General features: G+C 37.6%; 1 protein-coding gene across 1 annotated transcript; it reads left to right on the top strand.

Moving 5' to 3' along the window:
• Positions 1 to 396: 396 nt before the first annotated feature.
• Positions 397 to 22,409, top strand: LOC104911845 (DNA annealing helicase and endonuclease ZRANB3-like). Its single transcript, XM_031554268.1, has 7 exons — positions 397 to 575; positions 5,495 to 5,653; positions 16,989 to 17,007; positions 17,692 to 17,870; positions 19,912 to 20,143; positions 20,339 to 20,424; positions 21,828 to 22,409. The coding sequence occupies exons 2-7, from the start codon at positions 5,502 to 5,504 to the stop codon at positions 21,883 to 21,885; spliced, it is 726 nt and encodes a 241-aa protein (XP_031410128.1). The 5' UTR covers positions 397 to 575; positions 5,495 to 5,501; the 3' UTR covers positions 21,886 to 22,409.
• Positions 22,410 to 22,416: the final 7 nt, after the last annotated feature.

Below are 22,416 nucleotides of genomic sequence, written 5' to 3'. Positions count from 1 at the left end.
CGCGGCGGGGAGAGAGGCCCGCCCCTCCGCCGCGCCGCTGCCAATAGCGGCCTGGAACGTTCCTGAGTTACGGCCGAGCTGGCCAATCAGCGGCGCGCCGCCCGCCCTCAAAGCTGCCGGCGAGTGGCGCCCCTCAGTGCCTAGGCGGGTACAGGCCTATCCAGAAGATAACGACCAATCAGAGGTGCCGCTGCGCTGACAGACAGCCGCATCACCAATAAGAACCCCATTCGGCGGGTAGACCGGCACAGCAGCGACCATTAGCAGCGCGGCGGTGCGCAGACTGCAGCCGCGGCTAACGGCAGTTAGGGAGCGTAGTTGTTCACCCGGGGTTAGCGGTGAACTGCCTAGATCGCAGCCACGGAAAACTCGGCTGGAGCAAGCTAGGAGCTGTAGTCCCAGCTCGGCCTCTCAGCCTGGCTACAGCCAGCGGCCCGAGCACGGCACAACACCACAACGCCCCCCCCCCGGAAGCGCATCGGGAAGCCCGCGGCTTCCTGCCTGCGCGTGCGCGCTGCCGGTTTTACGTCACTTCCGGCGGCGGCGTTTGAGTACGGAGCGCGCCAAGGCGTGAGGTGCTGAGCTGGGCCTGCTGTAAGGCGAGGGTTGGGTGCCTGTGGGCTTCTTTCTCTCAGTCCGCGTTTGCAACAGAAAGATTCGCTCTACTTGCCCCAGCGCTGGGGTGTTGTCGCACGTGTGTAAGTCCAGGACAACCGACAAAAAGTTTTGTTCCCCAAGTAGAGGTGAAGGTGTTTGTTTTCCCCGCTAGCCTGTGGTAAAATTGTGACGTGATGCGTGGTACTGTGATTGTTGTCCTTTGTTCTGTCTAACTGATCGTTCTTTTTAATTTCTCTGTTCCAATATCTTAAGTCGTTTTAAGATTTTTTTTATTGGTAGAAGAATGGATTCTGTGGTTTTCTTAAAGCTTTGTGTTTCCCATTAAGCCTCGTGGAAAATACAGTCATAGCGCAGTGAAGAACATCAAAAGATGATTCTGTGAAACATTTATAAATTAAATGTGTAGTGGAAACACCCGTTTGTTTTAGGGGTCTGCATGGAAATGTTTTCCTAATGAGCAGTCTATGAAATAAATGGTTTGTGTAGTGACCATTGCTTGTGATAGCAAGCAGCTGTCTTGGAACTCAAAGCTCCCACTGGGCCTTGAAGTTCTCATCAGTCATCTGACCTTCCAGTACATGAGTTTATGTGTCTTAAACAGCTTGTGTCACTGGAAGGAAGAATGCAGTGAAGCAAGCAGCAATGACAGAACTCCAGGGATGTTTTTGTTTGTTTTTTATTATGTTTAATTTTCATCTGATTAATATTTATGCTTCTCCTACTCCTCAGTACTTGCTTTTCCAAGAGATTTACGAATTCAGTGAATGCAGTAAATGCTAGAACAGACTGCTTTGAAATATTGCTGATTTCATGTCTTGTGTATGAACAGGCTTGTATTCTAAGAACAAGAGAAGAAGGTTGCAGTGCTGTCATCTTCCTGTTTTGGTGTTGTGTTTTTTTTTTTCTTGGTGGTCTAGTTTCCTTAAAAGTATGAGAGATTTTTTCATCTCAGATTCCTTCGTGGAAATGATAAGTACTGTACGAATATAGTAATAAAACTTACTCTGTTTTAAGTTTCAAAAAGTGGAAACTGAACTGCATCAGCCAGTTTGTATGTACATTCTTGGACACTTTCCCCCTCTGAAAATCTTTTAGTAGACCTGAAAGATAAGATTTACCTGTACAAAAGACACGTTGATACCCTGTGCACAGACATGTTTATCCTGTTGTTCATAAGTTCTACGTTTCATCATTTTTGCTCACTTTTTTTCTCCAGAAATGAATAATGTTGTAATACCGCAGATTTTCATTATCCCTTTTAAGAAGTGCAATCACTTTCCGTTATCTACTTCTGAGATTCTGCAGCAATTTCGGATGAATACATGCTATCATTTTAGTAACCCTGTTATTTCATTCTTCTGGCCCTTTAGAAAGCTTGAGAGAATACCATATGCATTTTCATTTATGTTGTTTTTGTGGCTTTGTTTTGTTAGTCATGAGAATTCTGTCACTGCTGTTTACTCAATGAAGCCCTGAATGCTGCATCTGCTGCATCTCAGCATCAGAGCTTTTAGGTCTCTTTTATGTAAGGAAACCAAAGTTCCTATGCTTGTGATCTAGAGATGTGGGAGAGTTGTCATGATGTATTTTAGAGCATACTTGGGACTTAGGAGTAAATGGGGGGGCGGGAAAAAAAAAAAAGAGAAATCTTTTATCTGTTCTCAGAGCTTCTGAAGCTTTAATGGGTAGAACAACAGGCATAAACTGGCCTCCTTGGGACATCAATCAGTGTTTCTGATTCACTGTTACTTTAACATAAATTTGTGTTTATTTGATGAAATTACAAAATGCTGTGCATATTTGATCTATCTAAAATGAGCTCTAAATGACCATCTCTACCAAAGTAGTTATATATAAGGCATTGATTTTTAGCTTAATTATCAATTACAAAGAAATCTATAGAAGACATGCACCATGATTCCAGTTTGGATTTGTGTTTTCATGCACGTATGGTAATATGTTTAGTGGTTTATATGTTATGCAAAGGTTAACAGTTCAACAGAAACTGGGGGAGGGTCTCTGTTTACAGACACTTTTGTCAACAGTACTTCAATAGTGCCAAATTCTTTTGCTACAGAAGAGCAAATTCCAGTTGACTTCTTTTTGTAGCTCTCTAGTCCTGTGTTCCTTTGGCTTGCCCTGACTTTAAGGTGATGCATGCTACCATCCATGCTGTGGCACCAAGAGGCTGCACTGCACTGAGCAAGTTTGGCTGTCTTGGAAAAACTCACCTTGCCCAATGTTGCCAATTGTTCTTAGTTTTAGTAACCTGGTGGCCCTCAGAAAGCCCTTGGAAGATGGAGCAATATTATTCTCTTGTGCAGCAGTGTGGTGGCACATAGATTTTCTTCACTAAAGAGAATGTAACTTTGTCTGGAAGAGTGTGTGTCAAGTTTTGTATCTAAAAACTCATACGTGGAATTTACGTATGAGTGCTGTTCTTTTTCATATAACTTCATCAGAATCTGTTTGTTTTATTTAACAGTACTCCAGGATATTAGAAGCAAGCTGTTGCAAGCTCTGTCTTGCATGATCTTACTTTGCTGCACTGATTACTTTAACCAGTTCCATTGCCCCCAGGTCTATCTATGTAACTAGTCAGTGCAAAAACCAGGTTATTTAGCCCTGCAGATCTTTGAAGAGAATGGCAATAGCTCAGTGAGTTTCTTACTGGAAGTGTTATGATTCATCCTATCAAATCATATCTGACTTCTGAGTTGCTTCAGAAATGCATAAGTTTCAACAACTCTGAGCACAAGATGTTCTTACAAAAACTTGATACCAAGCCTTGTAGTACAAAACCTACTGTTGACAATACAAGAGGTGTATTTTGGCTGATGCTTTTTGTTCCTGTGCTCATTAAGGTCTTGCTCATTTTATAGGCTGTGAATCCAAAATTAGACAATTAGGCAGTGCAGGGTCAAAGACCTTTTGTTTATGCTCTGATGTAGGGTTTGTTCCTTTGCACATGTTTAGTTGGTGCGCTACTACTGAACAGTCTGATGTATTAAATCTAATAAGTCCTCAGAGAACAAGAGCAGTATTTCTTCTCTGGTCTTGTTCTCATGGACAAAGTCAGCGAAGTGCACTATGAGAATTTTGATTGATGTATTCTGTGCTTTATGAATGTTTCTTTCTGAAAGGAAGATTCTGGTTTGGTTTTGTTTCTGCTGCTGCTTTGTTGTTTGTTTGTTTTTAACCTGAAACATACTGGCCATATTTTGCCATTACTTCCTGATCTTAGAGTTACAAATTTTAGTAGATATTTAGTTTCCTTATTAAAAGTTAAATGTTCTCTTTGTAATGTCCCTGAAAAAGTAAATACTTTTTAATGTCTGTAAATAAGCTGTATTTGAATGATCAATAACTATCATCATTGAATAGGGAACTTTGAAAAAAAACTATTTCATAGCATTGAGAAAGCAATGTGCACCAACCTCTTCCAGTTGAGTGGTTAGAACATTTTATTGACAATAGGGTTGCAGGCTGTTTATCATCTGCATTATGTTGTACTTTCTAGGGAATTCTCAAGATGTGATTGGCCAACTTCTTTTCAGTGGTCTGTGGGGTAGGACAGGGGGAAATGGCCACAAGCTGAAGCATAGGAAGTTCCACACCAATATGTGAAGGAACTTCTTCCCAGTGGGGGTGACAGAGCAGTGGCACACGCTGCTCAGGGAAGTTGTGGAGTCTCCTTTTCTGGAGATATTCAAGACCAGTCTGGATGCCTAGCTGTGCAACCAGCTGTAGGAACTGCTTTGGCAGGGAGGTTGGACTTGGTGATTCCCAGACACCCCTTCCAACCCCTGCAATTCTGTGGTTCATGAGTCTGGTCCTCAATCTGACTTTGTAGCCTGGAGGGGGAAAAACCTCCAAGCTCTTAAAAAATTACGAGGATACTCCTCTGGGTGACTTAGGAGTTTGCTCATGTGTGTGCTAATTTAAGTAGATTGCTTGTGTCCAGCTAAAGCATGTTTCTTGGACAGGTCCACCTCAGATAACTTTTAGCCAGATAGGCCAAAAGATGAAAATGAATCAACTTCAGGGGAAAAAAAAAATCCAAAAAAACTAATGTGTTTTCAAAGGCATTGTTATAAAATAAAGTCTGTTGATAAAGCACAGTGAAACACGGAGATCTCGCCAACTTTCTCTTACAATCTTGGTGACAATTTTGATGTTGAAAACAGCATTCTCCCCTTGCCCCCTTTGCTGAATGGCACCTCTTTGGAAGTGGTTTCATGGGGGAAAACTCGCTCCTTATACGTTGCCATGGTTTTATTAGCTATAAAGAGAGAAATGAAGCTTTATTGTTTGTTTTTAATTCTAAATTAAGGCAGGCAGTTCTGTGGCAACTTGATTTAGCACTTTATCTATATGGTAATACAAGTGAAGCTGTGCTACTTTGGAAACAGGAAAGATGCTTGAAGTATTTTGGATATTTTGCTTGTTTTCTTTTGGGTAAGGGTTATCAGGGGAGATTGATCTTCCTTTTGAGAGGTTCACTGAATTACAACAACTTTGTGACTTCGCCTTTCTCACATAAGCATTGTGAGGATCTTAATGACTGTCATATTTTGGAAGTTACTAATTAATGTGGTGGCGATTCTGATGTTCTTCCTTTGTGATGTATTTTTTATAAATTAAATTGTCATATGTGACAGCCATTAAAAGCCTAGACTGTTAGGTGTTAGAAAAAGGCAACTGGTTAGTCTGAGTATTTCCTTTTCATTTCTTCCTACTGCTGTCAGTATAAGAGCAGCTCATGTGTAAATGTCAAGTATTTCAAGCTGTTATTATTCCATGAGGGTTTATTCTATAATGTATTGCAGACCTATCTTTTAAGACAGACATCTTTTTTTGATTTTGTTTCCTGTAGGTTCAAAATGGCAAATGTGCTCCAGGACACATGTACACTTGAAGCTTCTTATTCTGAAAGTGTTGATGCTGAGCTGTCCTTTCTGCCTGAAAGACTGAGAAAGAAACTGCTTCCTTTTCAGGAGAAAGGCATCATGTTTGCACTTCAGAGGAGTGGCAGGTAAATTCCTTATTATATCATATGCTTGAATTAATTATTCTAAGTAAAAATTAATGAATGGTTACAAAGGTTATGCGGATACAGCAACACTTAGGTTAGTTATATTACTTTTTTTATTCAACTGTAATATAACATGATTTAAAATGAAGTTGTTTTGTTTTTCTCCTACTGGAGGAGAGAGGAAATATTTAATAATGCAAAATCAGTTTGTAGTATCCAAGATCTCCACATATAAGAGGAGGCTGCTGTCAGCAGAGCCTTCTTTTTGTGATGTTAATAGAGCAGTCTGAAAATAAGTTAATTCACATTTGCTTCTGTAGTTCTTAATGGCATGGTAGATCTGTTAAGAGAATGACTAACAGATCTTGATGCATCTGTGTGGTATTCTATTTTAAACTTGGTACAATTCTGGCATGTAATCAGGGTGTTCTGGAACTCACTGAGCTGTAACAACCAAGCAGAAGACAACTTGCAGAGTGCTCAGTTAACAAGTACAGCAACTGATAGAGCATTCAACAATTAAGTACCCTATAAATCAGAAAAACAGTTTGTGCAACAGTGACTGGAAATGCTTAGCTAAGATCATGTTACTGTGTTAAAAGGTCAAAGAAGTGGGAAGCAGAATGATATCTGTGCTTCATAAGTTCTAGAATATCTAAGCAATTAGAGTAGTTTCATGACTTTAGGCTGCATGTTGCTCCTCTGGAAAGTAATGTTGTCATAGAGGTCTGGCACAAAAGAAGTGATTTGAGCTGAGGCTGTAAAGAAGTTCATATTTTCAAAATGGATGGAGGTCAGTGACAAGTGGGGGTTGGAGCTGTGACCAATACTCTGATACCTTCATCAGTGACATCAACAATAGTAAGGTCAACTGCACCCTCAACAGTTTGCTAATGACCCAAGCTGTGGGGGTGCATCGGACACACCAGAGATGGGATGCCATCCAGAGGGACCTAGACAGGCTTGAGCAGTGGGTGGTGGGCCTAGGTGAACCTCATGAGGTTCAGCAAATCCAAATGTAAGATCTTGCACCTGGATTGAGGCAACTGTCACAACAAATACAAGTTGGAGCATGAAAGGATTGAGCACAGCCCTCCTGAAAAAGACCTGGAGGTGCTGGTGGGTGCTAATGTGGAAGTACTGCGTCCAGATGTGGAGTCCTCAGTACAGGAGAGACATAGATCTGTTGGAGTACATCCAGAGGAGAGCCACTAAAATAATCCTCTCCTTCAAGGAGAGGCTGAGAGTTGGGACTGTTCAGCCTGGAGAAGAGAAGGCCTTTTGGTAGCTAAAGGCGAGCTACACGAAAGCAGGGGACAGACTCTTTAGCAGGGTCTGTGGTCATATAATAAAGGGAGATGGCTTAAAGCTTCAAGAGGGTACACTTAGGTTGGATATAAAGGAAAAAAGATCTTCTATGGTGAGGGTGGTGAGGCACTGGAACAGATTGCCCAGAGATGTGGTTGATGCCCTGTCCCTGGAGACTTCGATCCAGCAAGGCTGGATCAGACCCTGGTCAACCTGACCTAACTCTGCATGTTCCTGTTTGCTGCAGGGGAGTTGGACTGGATGACCTGTAAGTGTCCCTTCCAACTCTAAGGATTCTATGATTCTATGTACTTTTCTGGTGTGACTGTAAGAATAACCGTACAGTTTTAGTGGATCACTAAGGTTTTGACAGAATAGGCAGCAAAGTTTGTATTTAAGAGTTGAATTTAATGTATCTGAAGCCCTAGGCTACTCATGATCTGATGTAATAAGGGGAAGTAAAGTTTACATGATATGCAATTGAGATGCATTTATATATACAAATAATAAAATTATATACATATTTTCTTGTGTAGTTTCTTTAACGTTAATTTGTGTAGGCTAATGAATGTGTTTGAAAACATAATTCTTTGCAAGCTGTTATAATATAGAGCTTCCTCAGGAAACTGCTTAACTAGATAAATTCAAATCAGGTATTTTTCTTTGAGAAGTAGCAGTTGCCTGCAATAAGCATGTAGAAAGATTTGAAATGCCTCAGCTAATGGCTGTTATGGAGGCTATGGGGTTATTTCAGTTAGGATTATGGGCTTAGTTTTTTCTTTTCTTGAAACATTTCATTAACAAAAGAGTGTTGAATAATACGATGCTGATGTCTTTACTGTGAAATGGGTATGAAAGTACTTGCATTATGGCTGCAAGAAATGCCATTCATTGGCATAGCAAGTTTAGCTGGGTCAAACTGGGGAATTGTTGGCACATGTTCACATAGCCTCTGAAGTAAAATATATTAAGTCAAGCTTTCCTGAGGACTGTTTTTAAAAAATCTGTCCCTTACTCAGATCTAATTTTCTTTTAGTCCCATAACAGACAACAAGAGCCTTTGCTGCTTGTAGCTGAATTTTCTTATGAGTTTGTCAGCCTCTGGCTCACCCAAATTTCTCTTTTATGCACTCCTTTATGATTTAAGCATTCTTTCACTATTCCCTTTGGTATATTTTAACAAGGTCTGATGCTTTTCCATAAAAGTGTCTTTTCTAATTTTGAAAATATATGGACATAGCACTTGAAATAAGCAATATGTGCATCTGCGCTTCTCTTTTATCTCTGAGGCTGTGCACTCCCTGTGCTGTCATCACTTAATCCATGCTTTGCTGTAGTGGCAGGAAACTGGTGTAGAGAGAATTCTCTATTATTGACTGTAGAGATTGAGTTAATGTTTTCTTAGGTTAGAGAAGCTCCTAGCATGAAAGAGGAGCAAAAAACCTGTATATTCTTGAATGAAATATACACTCTGAGATACTAATGGGGCTGGGATTAATCTATTCATTTCCCCAGTTTCCTTAATAATAAGATAAATATGCTGTTGTGATTTGAGCTTATAATTCATTAGTAAAAGTGAGGCAGAAGAGACAGGCAGATGCTAGCTTTTTCACTAAATGCTCCAAAGGTGTTGTGTATAGCAGCACAAACTGCCTAACACTTGTCTAGAAAAAAATAAAAATAGTAATTCTAGAGCCAATAAGACCACGTACTGTCTGATCTATTGGGAATCTGAGCGAGCATTCTGACTTGTTTTCTTGTAAGCATATAACTAATGTCATTCTTACATGTTGCAGGCAAGGATGCTGAATTGGAGTAGTTACCAAAAAGAATGTGTGATATCAATATTTCTGTGAGACTGCAGCTAATCTAAATTCTTGTTCAACTTTTGACCATTTTGATTTTAATATGGAGAATTCAGAGAAGGATTTCCAAAATAAGAAAGCTGAAGGGAGGTCTACTTACTTTCTCCACTTTTGTCACAATGACTTTGATAGACGCCAATTTAACGAATTTCTGTGTTTGAAAATGGAATTTCTTGAATATTCATTTTGTTGAGTCATGCCTAGGAATACTTTATGAATGTTTCATTTTTACTGTATTTGGTGACTTGGAGTATTAAGTGATATCAACAAGTGCCTCCATTGGCTTTATTTCTTCAGATCAGAGGGAACTGGGTGTAAGGAGGAAGACTCAAAGAGATGAGTTCTTCTGCAGCTTTTGCAATAAGCAAATTGTATTTGATAGTAATAAGAAGTAGCTAACTGTCATTGAATGGCATTGCATTACATACTAGGCAAGAGCTACTTTGATTGCAAGTATTTCAATCTTGAAAAATAATATCTAGGTTAAAGTTTGTAGCCTAGATTGTCAGTAGTTGAAATTAGTTTGTTATTCCATTCTGTTCCAATTAATTGATGTCAGTTTTTCTTGCAGCAATTCAGCTGGTGAGCTGATCTGTGTCTGGGGGGTTTATAAGAAAAATGGAGAGAGACTTCTTACTAGGTCCTCTAGTGATAGGGCAAGATGTAATGGTTTTGGATTAAAAGAGTATAGACTTAAATTAGACATGAGGAAGAAATTCTTTATTCAGATGTAGCAAGGCACTGGAGCGGGCTGCCCAGAGAGGCTGTGGGTGCCCCATTGATGGAGGTGTTCAAGGCCAGGTTGGATGGAGCTTTGGGCAACCTGATCTAGTGGGAGCATCCCTGGCCATAGCCTGGCAGGTGGGTGGAACTGGATAGTCTTGTCTTTCAGGTCCCTTCCAAGCCAAACTGTTCTGTGGTTCTAAGTCTCTGAGTTTAAACTTTGCCTTGACCACTTTGGTTGATACGTGTTTTTTCACACATCCTTTTCCATATTGAAATATGCTGGCTAATACACCCATACGGCTCTCAAACCTTCATAAACACAGATAATTGTAGATGTCTTACTCAGATACAGGTTGAGGAGTGTTGGAGAAAAGCCTAAGACTGCACAGCCATTCTCCTCTGTATTTCTTTGAAGAATTGAGAACACTGCAGATATGGCAATTCAGTGCATCTTACATTAGATTGATGGTTGGTTTTTCATTATTTACTTTTTAAAAACACCTAATGTAATTCAAGAGCAAGGGTATAATCTAGCTGAAATCTTCTGGGGCTCTATTTTTGGTTAAACAACCTTGATTATTTTTGCAAGAAAGTCATCTATGTTTTAGTTTGAGGACTGAGTGCTGCGATTACTGACACACAAATGTAGCGGTTGCTTGCGCAGTTTTATATAAAAATACACTGAGTTCAGATTCCTTAAATAACCCTTGGTTAAGATGTTAGTGCTAAAGTGTTGGCTTGTGAGTAGGAGGTAAATTATATGTTGTAGCGTTATATAAAACTGACTCACATGAGTAGGTGAGAATCCCAAGAATATCAGAACACCCACACTAGTGAAAGAAAGATGCAAAGCTTCCTCTGTACAGCATGTTCCAAAGGCTGCACTAACAGAACCAGCTTTAGTTTGTTTGAGTAGTAACAGAATTTTTCAGTGTTTTAAGAAATCAAGTGCTACTGCTTTGACTGTTTGTCTTGGAAAATGGAACTAAAGGTGAAGGATCTTGTTCTGAAAAAGCTGCCTGCAGTTCTGGGTAAATAGCTGCTGAAAATAAATCAAAAAGTTGAATTATCCCCAGAAGAAAGCAATAATTACATTGGAGCACTATGTACCCTTTAATTTTTAATCCATGGTTTATGAAGAGACAGAACTATCTAGTTTAAAGAGAATATAATTGCAAAATAATGTTGTAGTTGCAAGGAACATACAGCAATGACTGCGTGACTTACTAGGATTCTTAAATATGTATATAAATTAGATAGGTTATAAAGTTAAACCTCAGACATAGGCCAGTGTGTTCCTGAACTGTTGGTGTTTTTCCAGGAGTAACTCTCAAAATTAGATTCTTTGTTTTTGTTCACATACCTTGCTGAGGTTGTCGTAATTAATACAACAAACTGTAATTGCATTGTTTACTTGGTGATGTTGCTAACATTTCAGAAGGGTTGCCTGAATGTAACCCAGACACACAGAAATAGAAATAATTATCATTTAAACACTCTTTCCTTCCCTGAAACTTTTTCAGTATTAATGTCTTTCTGATGCAGACGACTTCCTGTGGCTGTGTGACATATGCCACACAAGCTTAGCCTCAGTTTCCCTTCTGCTTCTCTAATGAACTGGTCTGCATAGATTTTGAACATCTGTTTCTCCTTATGCTTTACAAAGCTGGTTCAGTCTTCTTGACGTCAACATAACCATCAGATCTTCCTGTGCTCTGTGAGGTTTGAAAAATTATCATCCCTTCTGTCCTTCTTTTTCTTTTTCTTCCTCTGATTTTCCTCTAAGTTCCGTTTTCTCTCCAAGATTTTCTGTAGTAAGAATGTGCAAGTGCACCTTTACAAGACTGTTCTGGTAGTGTGTGCTGACTCTTGACTATCTGGTTCTGGGGCTCTGGTTCATTCAGTTTTGTGTGGACCCTTAAATTATACTCATAGATGTTTGTATTCTTTTTTGTCTGGATCAAAATTAAAGTTTCAAACCTATGTATGCTTGAGGTGAACCAACAAAACAGCTATTTGCTCTTTCTTCTCTGCATGCATATTCACCTATCAGGATACTTTCTCTTAGTTTTAAGTTAACGCATTTTGAAAGGGAAAGACTGTGAAGTCTTGGAGATCAGGTTGTGTGGTTCCCTTCTGTTTATGAAAGCTACCGCTGTGTGCAAAGCCCACTGCTGACCCTACAACTGTGAAAGGTTTATGAATACCAGGAAGATTGTAGCAGAATGTGTAATGCACTACTGTGAGATTCTGATGTGTTCTGTTAGGAAAAAATAGCAGCATTCCTTCAGAAATAGACAGATTCAGATGCCAACCTCAGGATTCACTGTGAAGAAAGGAAATGTTTAGAAATGGGAAAGGAAATGGAGGGAGCTTGCTGTTGACTGAGATGCTCATTGCCTAGTTGGACTTCTCTGCTGAGGGGAAGTGTAACTGAGGCATCTAAAATGATTTTTCCTGCTTTACTGAAACTTTTGACCATGTGGGCTGAGCCTAAAACAGGATGTGAAAGTGCGTATCATAGCTCTGATTTTTATTCTTGGATAGAGCTATTATTAAGGTGTCAAATGAACAGATGGGATGTGAACGATGAAGCTCAAATTGGGTAACTACCAGTTGAGAGGAAATGACTAATTGAACTTCAGAGAACGAGAAGTCTGTCTTCTTGCAGTCAAAATATATGAACTAAAAGTACATATTTGTCCCTTCCGTGTATCTGAAGATCTGTTTCTTTATGTTCATGCTGGCAGCTTGTCTAACTGCAGCAATGTGGAACATACTGACGTTTGTTATAAATAGCGGCTGCGTGTTTTTAAGGTTACATAAAGCAAAATGTGGGGTAGTTCTTTTGAAATGGTATCGTGTGACTATCAGATATCTGATCAGTTCTGTATGATCTGGGTTATAATGATGGAGAAATTCCATACGCTTCTAAACTAATTGATGTGGCTATAAAATGTGGGGACTCTTGGTGATTTCCCTCTCAGTGAATATAAGTTATTTTTTCCGCCTTTAAGAGCAGATACTGGACGACTTAAATGTTGTAACTGCATTAAGCAGTCATGTTTAAGACTTGTTCTAAGACTGAAAACTTCAGGGGAGCTTTAAAAACAATTTTTGTGCACCTGATTCATGTTAGTCCGTGATGTATGTAGTTAATGTTTCAGTGCCTAAACGACGTAGGGATTGCAGGCATAGGAAGAAAAGCAAGTAGTTTCCCTGCTTCAGCCTTTGATTTTTAGTACAAATTATTGTAGCAGAACAGATGGGAGAGAACTAGATTTGAAGATTTATTGCTGAATTACAGTTCTTTCAAAGGGATTTAGACTTAATAGGGTGGAAAGTGTAGTAGAAGTACTGTATCTTTATAACTGTTAACAGAAACTGTAATGTCAGTTTGGGAACACAGAATTGGAGATGTGTTTCCTGAGGCCTGTGGTGCTGGCAGGGTCCAGGCTGATTCTCTGTAAAATTTGGGTTCTGCTTTGTAATTAATAACTTTTTTCCCTTTGTGATTCTTCACAGATACAGTTATTGGTCTAATTAAGAATACAATTCTAATTTCTAGCTTCGATGTGTTAATAGGCTGAGACTTTTGTGTACCAACACTGTAGTGCCTTCTATCTCTGAAATTGTTTTTTGTGGATTTACGGAACAGAGAGAGGTGGAACAAGCATTGCATTTCAGCTTTTCCTTTTGGAGATGAAGCAATCGTATTTCTCTTGTTATTTCCTACCATGGGAGGCTCAGCTGCCCATTAATCTTTCTATTAGCTCTTTTCCACTTCTCTTTTGGCTTGTATTTATCTTCCATGGATGTGAGTGATCAAATTGTATGTGCTATTCTGGATAGCACTGCTGCATAACAGGTTTCACCTAAGACATATTCACTTGAAGTTGAAAACAGAAGGTTCTATGTGCAGAGTCTGAAAATAATTGAAAGCAGTGAAACAGAACAACTTCCTGTTGTCCTGCAGATACTTAAGTCATCAAAGTGTACATGGCTGCAGTAAACTAGTGGAAAAAAAATATCATTTCATGAAAAACATCTGTTCCTGTGGCTGACATACTTTTAAGAGTTTTTATTTTGATTGCTCTTAGCTTTTAATTGTCAGAGCAATTTGTAAATTTCTTTATTTTGGCTTGTTACTCTGAAAAATAGAACGAAGGTCCAAGTAGTTGGTTTGCATACGCCAAAACACAGTGCAGTAGGACCTCATGTATTCTCACTCTGATCTCTGTAAAATGTGAGGCTCACAGTAAAGTAGATTTATTTCTGCTGTGTAGGAGATGCACGCCTAAAATGACGTGATTTTCATTTCATTATTTATAATACTCTGCTAAAATAGAAGCTGATATACTGAGAAATACTGTATTTATCAGCACAAGATGGCAAGGAACATTTGTATTCCTGTTCTCTCTGCCACATTTCCTTACCAGCAGATGCTACTGAATGCAATGTACTTTCTGTATTTGTGCATTCGCTTTGATATCCTTTAGGATTAAATATAATATTAAAGAATGTTTTTAGCTTCATCTTCAGATGTCTCTGCTCTGTATGTAGCTGAATTGCTACATTTCTGCATTTGCTTGCTACTCATTTTCTGCATTTGTTTAAGGAGTTAAAACTAAAATTAATAATGATTCTCCAGCATTAGGTAGTTGTGCATTCCACTCGATTTCAGTCTTCAAACTGTTTTTAAAAATCAGTCTACTGTAAGAAGTTGCCACCTTTAAGAATCTGAATCTTCAAGAAAGAATTCTTTTTAGAAGTATAATTGAAGCAATTTGTATTAAATGGAAAAAATCACTCTTTAAAGTAAGCAATATATGGCATTATTTAAAAATAGAATTGTGTATTTGTTGTCTGCAAATTAATGTCTCTGCCCAGCTGCAAATCACAAACACAAAGGCTCCACAATCTCAAGTTGCCACTAAAAATAATTCTCTTCCTGCCTTTTTTTTTTTCCTTTGCCTGTGTGGATTTAGCAGTTGTTTTTTTTCTTTTTTTCTTTGTTTTGATCATTCCATCCCAACCAAGTTTGAAGTGGAAAGCATCTAAAAAGCTGAGGGTACAGCTACAAAGTGAATTACAAGTAGATAGCAACTTACAAAAACGTAAGCTATATAATATACATTTTTTTGTGCGTTGGAAGAAAATGTTGATGTTGAAATCTATAGTTTCAGGTTGAATGAGCAAGAATCAGTGTACCAGAGCTCTCAGAGTATCAAATTTGTATCCAGCACATCAGATCTGGGAACTGCCACTGTGTGTTTTCTGCCAAGCTTTGTAGTTCGACCACAGGAATGTCCATTTTGGCCCCATGGCAGGATGTGTGTTACTGAATGTGATCACAGCTCATGTTGAATACCTGCATGAATTTTCATACACCCAACACTGAAAAAGCAGTTCTGTATTATTTTAAACAATTTCTAGTATCAAAATACAGAATTTTAATGTCTTGATATGTTAAATTTACTTATAGTTGCAGAGACATGGAAGATCTCAGTTTTTTCACAGAAGGAACGTCTCATTTGAGTTGCATGGTGCAGTGGGTGCACAGTTACTCGTGTGGCAGAGAAGATTGTTTTCTCAGAAGATGCAGTGATGGGGAACAGGCAGTAGGGAATTCATCCAGAGCAATTAATCAAGACTCATTTGTGCCTGTGACTGAAAGCTATTGGGGATAGGAAGCAAAAGCTCAAGGCAAAAGTCCTTTTATTTTTATTTTAATTTTGTATTTTTTTCCCTTGGATGTGATGGGACACAAGCAGAGTGGCCTGTGAAGTTCATTCTCTCCTGGAGCTTGGACTGTCTCTATTTCTGAGACTTGATGCTTTTCTGTCAGTAAACATTTACAAATCTTCAAAGTGATGGACTGCATGCAGCTGTCAATCTATTGGTGCCATTCAGTTCAAGCAGCAGCACCCAGTGCTGTATTTCTCAATGGTGTGACCAAGCCTTTTGTGTGGCACTATGATACAAAACAGTGAGAGTTATTCTTCTACTTTGTTTTTTATGAAAATTTGGAAAATTATACAGTGCTTGAAAAACTCCCCAGATTATTTATTAGCTGGAGGATTAATCCAACCTCCAGTTACTTAGCTGAAACTCAAGCAGGGAATGCTATTGAGATTGCAGAAGTTGACATTCTGTTCTCATTTTAGATCTTGCTTTTAAATCTTAGCATTGATTGTGGTAAGAAGGCTCTTAGCAAGTCTGAAGCTTTGTGCAGTCTGGTGTTGTTACAGGAAAACAGAACTTTAAGTCACCCTCGTGTTGCAAGACTTAAAGGGAGTAGAGTTTTTTCTTCTTTCTTAGATGAACAGTTTTTGTCTTCCTCTGAATTTGTTGGTGTGTGAGTATGATGTAGGTGTTTTACCTACTAATTACAAGAATTTAACTCTTAATTCTTTACCATAATTCTTTCAAATTGGATAATCTTTGTTTTTTGTTTGCTTGGGTTTGTGTTTGGAGGTTTCTTTTTTCCTTGGGATTTTGGTTTTTTTGGGGGGTGTATTTTTTTCCAACTTGTGTGAACTTGTAGAATAGCAGAGCTAAAAGTTCGTGAAATAGCTGAGGGTACAACGTTTGGAAACACGTGATGTCAGCCATTTGATGGTGTAACTGAATGTCCATCAAATAATTCCATTGGCCGTCATCCAATTTCAAAATGTTTTTGAAGGAGCTTGTCTGGGTCAGGAGCACTTAAGTTCCTGAGATCCTTTCAGACTTAAGAGAATTAATACTAAGACATAATGTAACATACCTATAGAGAAATTTATATCAGAGGTGATGTTTGTTCAGGAAATATAAATTCACTTAAATAATTGCTTGTAGAGTTGCCATTATTTTCTCTACTTGGACTAAAGGGCTTCTAAATGAAAAAAAAAATCAAGTTCATTTTCTAATGCTTTGCCCAGTACAGCTGGGGAGGTGAAAGGATGTCTGTTTCTATTTCGAAACAAATGAAACACCTCTGGAAGTGACTTTTTCTAAATCAGTGTGCCATAGAAGTGACCCTTAGTCACAAAGAATCAAAAACAATGCTGTTTCTGAAAGACAATAAAATTGAAGATTTTCTTCAACACTGTCTCTTAAGATTACATTTAATATAGCACTAAACCAAAGCAGCAATTCAATTCCACATTGTGTGTTCTTCAATAACACTAACAAATTGAATATACAATTTTGGAGTAACTGGTTGTACTTACTATTACAATCATACCAAAATTACTTTTACTGTTGTTGTCAGAGGCACTCTGAAAAGGAAGTCTATCTTTTTTCCTTTAGTCAGAAAGAAAATCTTGTGATGAAAATCTTGGGATTCGATGAATGCGTAACTTAAATTCATAGTAAGCAATTTATAATGATTGGTTTATCAGTTATATTTACTATTAATTTTTCTGCTTTTTTTCCCCCTATTTCACCTGTAGGTGTATGATTGCTGATGAGGTAAGTGATATTCCTGTTACTTTAACATCACTTTTTCTTGTTTTAACATGCTTCGTTCAGGAAAGTTGGCACGGAGTGGAGCCTAATTCCTGTGATATTACCTAGATGTTTTGAAAATACTGAAGTGGAAAATACAAAATACTGAATTTGATGCAAACCTAGGGTTTACTTTTATTAACAGTGAAATTCATGACTTGTAATGTTTTAAATTTAGTCCATATTATGGAAGTTTGAATTTGTAATTTCTTAGCAGAGATAAAATATTTTTGTAATAAGAAGTTATAGTTACGTACAACTATAAAACCTAAATGTAAAAGAGGCAATGTTTGGGAACTGATATAGGTTCCAAGTTCTGACTTTAGATGTTTTTTAGCAGAAAGAAGCTCAAGGAAATTTCAATCTCGGCAGTATTTATCTTTTCTTTGAATAGGTTTTTAAAATGTTTTTGACAAATTAACAAGTTGAAGAGTTTGGTCAATTTCGTAGTCTATCCTACTAAGTCTCTGAACCAAAAGCCTTCTGAAATCACTGGAAAAGACACTTGTAGCTTTAATAAGCAAACCAAATATGCAGTATGTGTGAATCCCTTTAAAGAAAAGTATCGTTTTTCATTATAGATTAACTGTAGTAACAGTGATTTCCAAACATAACTTCTGTTTTTAACTTTTTTATTCCTTTTCACAGATGGGACTAGGTAAAACAATTCAAGCAATTGCTATTTCCTACTACTACAGGAAGGAATGGCCTCTCTTAATAGTAGTGCCTTCATCTCTGAGATATCCTTGGGTTGATGAGATGGAGAAGTGGATTCCAGAACTATCTCCAGATGATATTATTATCATTCAGAACAAAACTGATATTGGGTAAATTCATTATTATTCGATAGAAAGTCCTGTTTTATTCTGTAAACTGATGGCGGTATGTATTGTGTAACACACAATATATATGATCATAATGAAAAGTAAGGATTTCAACAAGATAAAAGAAATTTCAGTTGGGTTTTATGTTTCAGCAGAGAGTTGGGTTTTTGTGGTTGTTTCTTGTCTCTGTAGCTGAGAGGTCTGATTTTTGCACAGTAGCATGGGCTGTCCGCTGAAGATTTGGTTACTTTGGGGTGTTTCGTATTGAACACGTTGAACATGTTGGTCAGCTCTGATGTATTGTACTTGTTAGTTTCTGGAAAATATTTTGAACACATATTTGAAAAAAAAATCAAGTATGCATTAGAAAATAAGGACTTAATTACAGCTGACTTTCTATTTAGAGCACTGAGAAATTTAAATGTTATAGTAAGTATTCTCTAACTGTGAAGGTCACTGTGATCCAGGTTTTCTATCTTTAGACTTAGTAGCATAAATTCATTACAGTGGGACTACAAGTCTTAGGTGCTATTAAAATAACTCTCCTATTGCAAGGAAACACTGAATTAAAAAGGTATTTGGTAATCTGTTTTGCTGTAAATAGCTTGGTTAATTTCATAGCAGCGTCTAGATATTGTTCTAAGACCTCTGGACAAAGAAGATTGACTTCCGTGTTGTCTGGAGAGTATCAGGAAATGACTGCCAAGACATGCAGATGAGAAAGTAGCTTGGAATCCTCCTTGGGGTAATTGTAACCAGACAAATCCAATTCAAAATATGTTTAAAATCATAATTAAGGGATAATTACTACTGCTAATCAAAATAAAGCTGTTAGAGGAATATGGGAAATAAAGATCCATTGAACAAGAGTGTTTTTTTATCATTTCAGTTAAACTGCACATAAAAACTCTACGCTTATACTGCTGAATGCAGCAAAGAGAAATGTGGAATAAGGGAAATGTGAAGACAAAAGTAAATGGCAAACAGAATTGTGTTCATTTCATGTTCTGAAGTTCTTAAAAGAAACAGACCTTAACCATTACTACTTTTGTTCTCAACGAGATAAGAGGAAAGCTTTGCTTTCTGCTTAATTCCCAGGAAGCTTCCTAGCTGTTAAACTAATCAATATTTTAACATAAAGGATGCTTTATGCATTTGCAAGAAAATGCAAAAACAGAGCTGACACGCTTGGTTTAGCACTTCGGGAAATTGTACTTCTGTATGTTAAACCTTTTGATTTCTCTAACTTCAGTACTTTGCTTTCCTTTTGAACTTCAACAATGAAGTGTACTGCTTGAATGTTGGTTACTTTCTTAATATAAATAGGTTTAAAATATTCTTCCTCCATGTCCAGAAGCATGGATGTACACATGCACAAACTTTAATTACTCTTAAGTACTGTAAGTACTGTAAGTACTTATTGGATTGGCTTTTGATCTCTTTCTACTGGGGAACAAATAAAAATCAGGCCAGCAGAGTGATAGTTTCTGACAGATGAATAGATCAGCTATATGTCTTTTTCTGGTAACTTGTTTGCCTAACCACTTTGTGTTTCTGTGTTTAAAGGCTCTTGAAGGGCTACAGTGCTCTCTAGTGATTTTAAAAACAATTTCTGCTTTATGCCTTTGTATGTTTTAAAATCTATTGTGAGAAATCATTTCCAATACTTGTTTTTTTTTTTTTTAAAATTAAAAAAAGTCTTCATCTCTACCCACAAGGTTTTTTCATCGTATTTTCTTCCTGTCTCTTTGAGGAGGGTGAGTGAGAGTCTGTCATGATGTTGCTAAGCTTGTTGGTGTTGAACCACAGTGATGTCCCCTGAAAATGGTAATGAAATGTGTGTGACTTAGAAATGTTGGATTTTTTTTCAATTGAATAGCCAATATTATTAGTCAATCTAACAATTCTGTAACTAGCCTATTCAAAAGACATCATACATACCTTTTGTTATTAAAAAAATATATATATTTCTGGAACTTGTTTGCTATGTTAATTTTCCTACAGTAAATATGTACTAAGACAACTTCTGAATTTTCCCTTTTAGGAGAATATCAAGCAGCAAAGTGACAGTTCTGGGATATGGCCTGTTAACTTCTGATGCCCAGACTTTAGTAGACGCTCTGTATAGGCAGAACTTCAAGGTAGTTGTGATTGATGAATCACACTATATGAAATCCAGGAATGCTAAACGCAGCAAGATTTTATTGCCAATTGTGCAGAAAGCCACTAGAGCAATTCTTCTTACTGGAACTCCTGCTCTGGGAAGACCTGAAGAGGTATTTAGCATCCTGTGTGTTGTTTTTTCTTTTTTAGGGATAGTATCAGTAATATTGAGCATGGAATTTTGTTATTTTCATGAATAGTGCAGCTGGTGAATATAAGCTTAACACCATCATGTAATAAATGAGAATTATTTCTGAACAGTTTTATCCTTGAAGGCTGTTTGTCACTGACATTTCTTTTTTATAAAGCTTTTCATGCAGATTGAGGCACTTTTTCCAGGAAGATTTGGAACTTGGAGTGAATATGCCAAAAAATACTGTGATGCTCGTTTGAGGTATTACTGTACTTGCCCTTTTATTTTCTCATGAATGACTTTGATTTTCCTCTCATATGAAATAACCAATAAGTAGTGTCTCTATTGCTGTATTATACCATCATGTTTAGAGACCCAGGGAGGTGAAGTGCTGGAACAGGCTGCCCTGAGAAGTTTTGGATGCACCATTCTTGAACATGTTCAAGACTAGGTTGAATGGGGCATGATCTACTGCCTGATATAGTGATTGGCAACCCCACCCACGGAAGAGGGGTTGGAACTAAGTGATCTTTGAGATCCTGCCCACACCAAGCCATTCTATGATATCATCTCTTCCATTAAAGTGAATTAGGGACCTTAGAGAAGAAGAACATAAAAAATATATTGTACAAACAGAAGAGAGAGGTTGGCACATACATGGGTTTTGTTTTCAGTGTTTAGAGATGTTTGGGAAGATGATTGAATTGATGGAAGATTTTACTTTAGGAATAAATTGGAAGCTATTAAAGTTTGAGAGAGAGTGTAAGTGCCAACATTCTGTTAAGTAAAATGATTTGCCAATTTACTGTTAGTATGAAATGTATAGGTTTTACCTTTTGAGCTGGCATTTCAGCCAGAGCTGAAACTTGAGTTTCTGATTCTCAGTCCTATGCCCATGTCATGTAACAATTTCTCTTTTTATTATGGATCCAGTCTTTTTTGCTGTCCTACAACATTTGGGGAAAAGAAGATCATACGTTAGGTTCTCCAAACAAAAAGAGAAAATGTCCCAAAAACGCAGTAGTATGTTTGTAGTTCTGTTTCAGAGATTAAATATGGGCACTGTAAGAAGGTATGGGAGGGGAAGAACCTTTTAAAAAAAAAATAAATAAAAAAAATAAAATTCCTTACCTACAATTTTGCATATACTAAAAACAGTAGTTTTTGTCAGCTAAATTGTTAGCATTTAGATTTAATTTTTACTGCAATAATTATGTAATTTCATTTTCATGTAACTTGGGCCTTTTTTCCTCTATCATATGTGTTTTATTAGCATCTAACTTCGAATAACGTAGAAGAGTGCTGTCTGATTTTTCAGATGGAGAAATGCTATTTTTTTCTATGGTGTTTTGACTAAATGCATCTGTAATTTTCACACCACAAGTGTGCGTGGGTACAGCATGGTTAACTACTCCATCACAGATGATTATCTTATTTTTGGAATACCATAAATATATTGAAAATCAAATTCGGGTTAGCAAGCTCTCAACAGATAATATTGTCGTCATGACTTGGCTGGAACTTAACATCCTGTGGTAATCCATTTGATAGCTCTATTTTATGCAGAACTTTCTGTGAAAATGTTTTTTACTTAAGTGTTTATAGATACCTGTTTCTAAGGATGAAGGTCAAAGTGTTTCAGCTACCATTTCTTACATCCCCAGTGCTCAAGTTGGAAGGATGAATCCTTTCAAGGACAGCCACAGACTGAAGAAAAGATAAGAGCAAAAGTTGTAGCTGTCTTCCATCTGTCTAGCAATCTGAGTGAGTTATGCCTTTATTTTGCCAGTGTAGAAATGAGTCCTCACCTCCTTCCACACTGGTCATAATCGGCCATCTGAAATCAACAGTAGTTTATAAGCCCAGTAAAGCTTAAAATTCCTTTTTTTTTTTTTTCTTCCCTCTTTTAAGGAAAAAATTACCAGTAATTACCAGTATAATTTACATACTTGTAAAATACTCTCCTGTCCTTGAGAAATGCCACCTGGGCTTTTCTCCAAACCCAGCAAAATCTGCCATGCTATGTATTTTGTTGCTTCTTGGCAATGTTGATACAGAAGGGCTCTTCTCTTGCAACATGTCCTTGAAAATAAAAGAAAGAAAAAGAAACACAGCTATTAATTTATTTCTCTTTTTTAGCCTTGAGCTTTTTAACTTTTAAACTTCCTCTGTTTAGCCTTGCTTTTTCAATACAATTACATTTCAAACTGAATCACAGAATCACAGAATTGTAGGGGTTGGAAGGGACCTCTA

The sequence above is a fragment of the Meleagris gallopavo genome, chromosome 7 (assembly GCF_000146605.3).
Source record: "Meleagris gallopavo isolate NT-WF06-2002-E0010 breed Aviagen turkey brand Nicholas breeding stock chromosome 7, Turkey_5.1, whole genome shotgun sequence".
Lineage (NCBI taxonomy): Eukaryota > Metazoa > Chordata > Aves > Galliformes > Phasianidae > Meleagris > Meleagris gallopavo.
This window is presented reverse-complemented; position numbering and strand designations above follow the sequence as displayed.

Coding starts and splice junctions, on each gene's coding strand:
- LOC104911845 (XM_031554268.1), top strand. CDS start 5,502: ATGGCAAATGTGCTCCAGGACACATGTACACTTGAAGCTTCTTATTCT. Junction 17,871..19,911: donor CAGAACAAAACTGATATTGG/GTAAATTCATTA, acceptor TTTCCCTTTTAG/GAGAATATCAAGCAGCAAAG. Junction 20,144..20,338: donor CTCTGGGAAGACCTGAAGAG/GTATTTAGCATC, acceptor TTTTTTATAAAG/CTTTTCATGCAGATTGAGGC.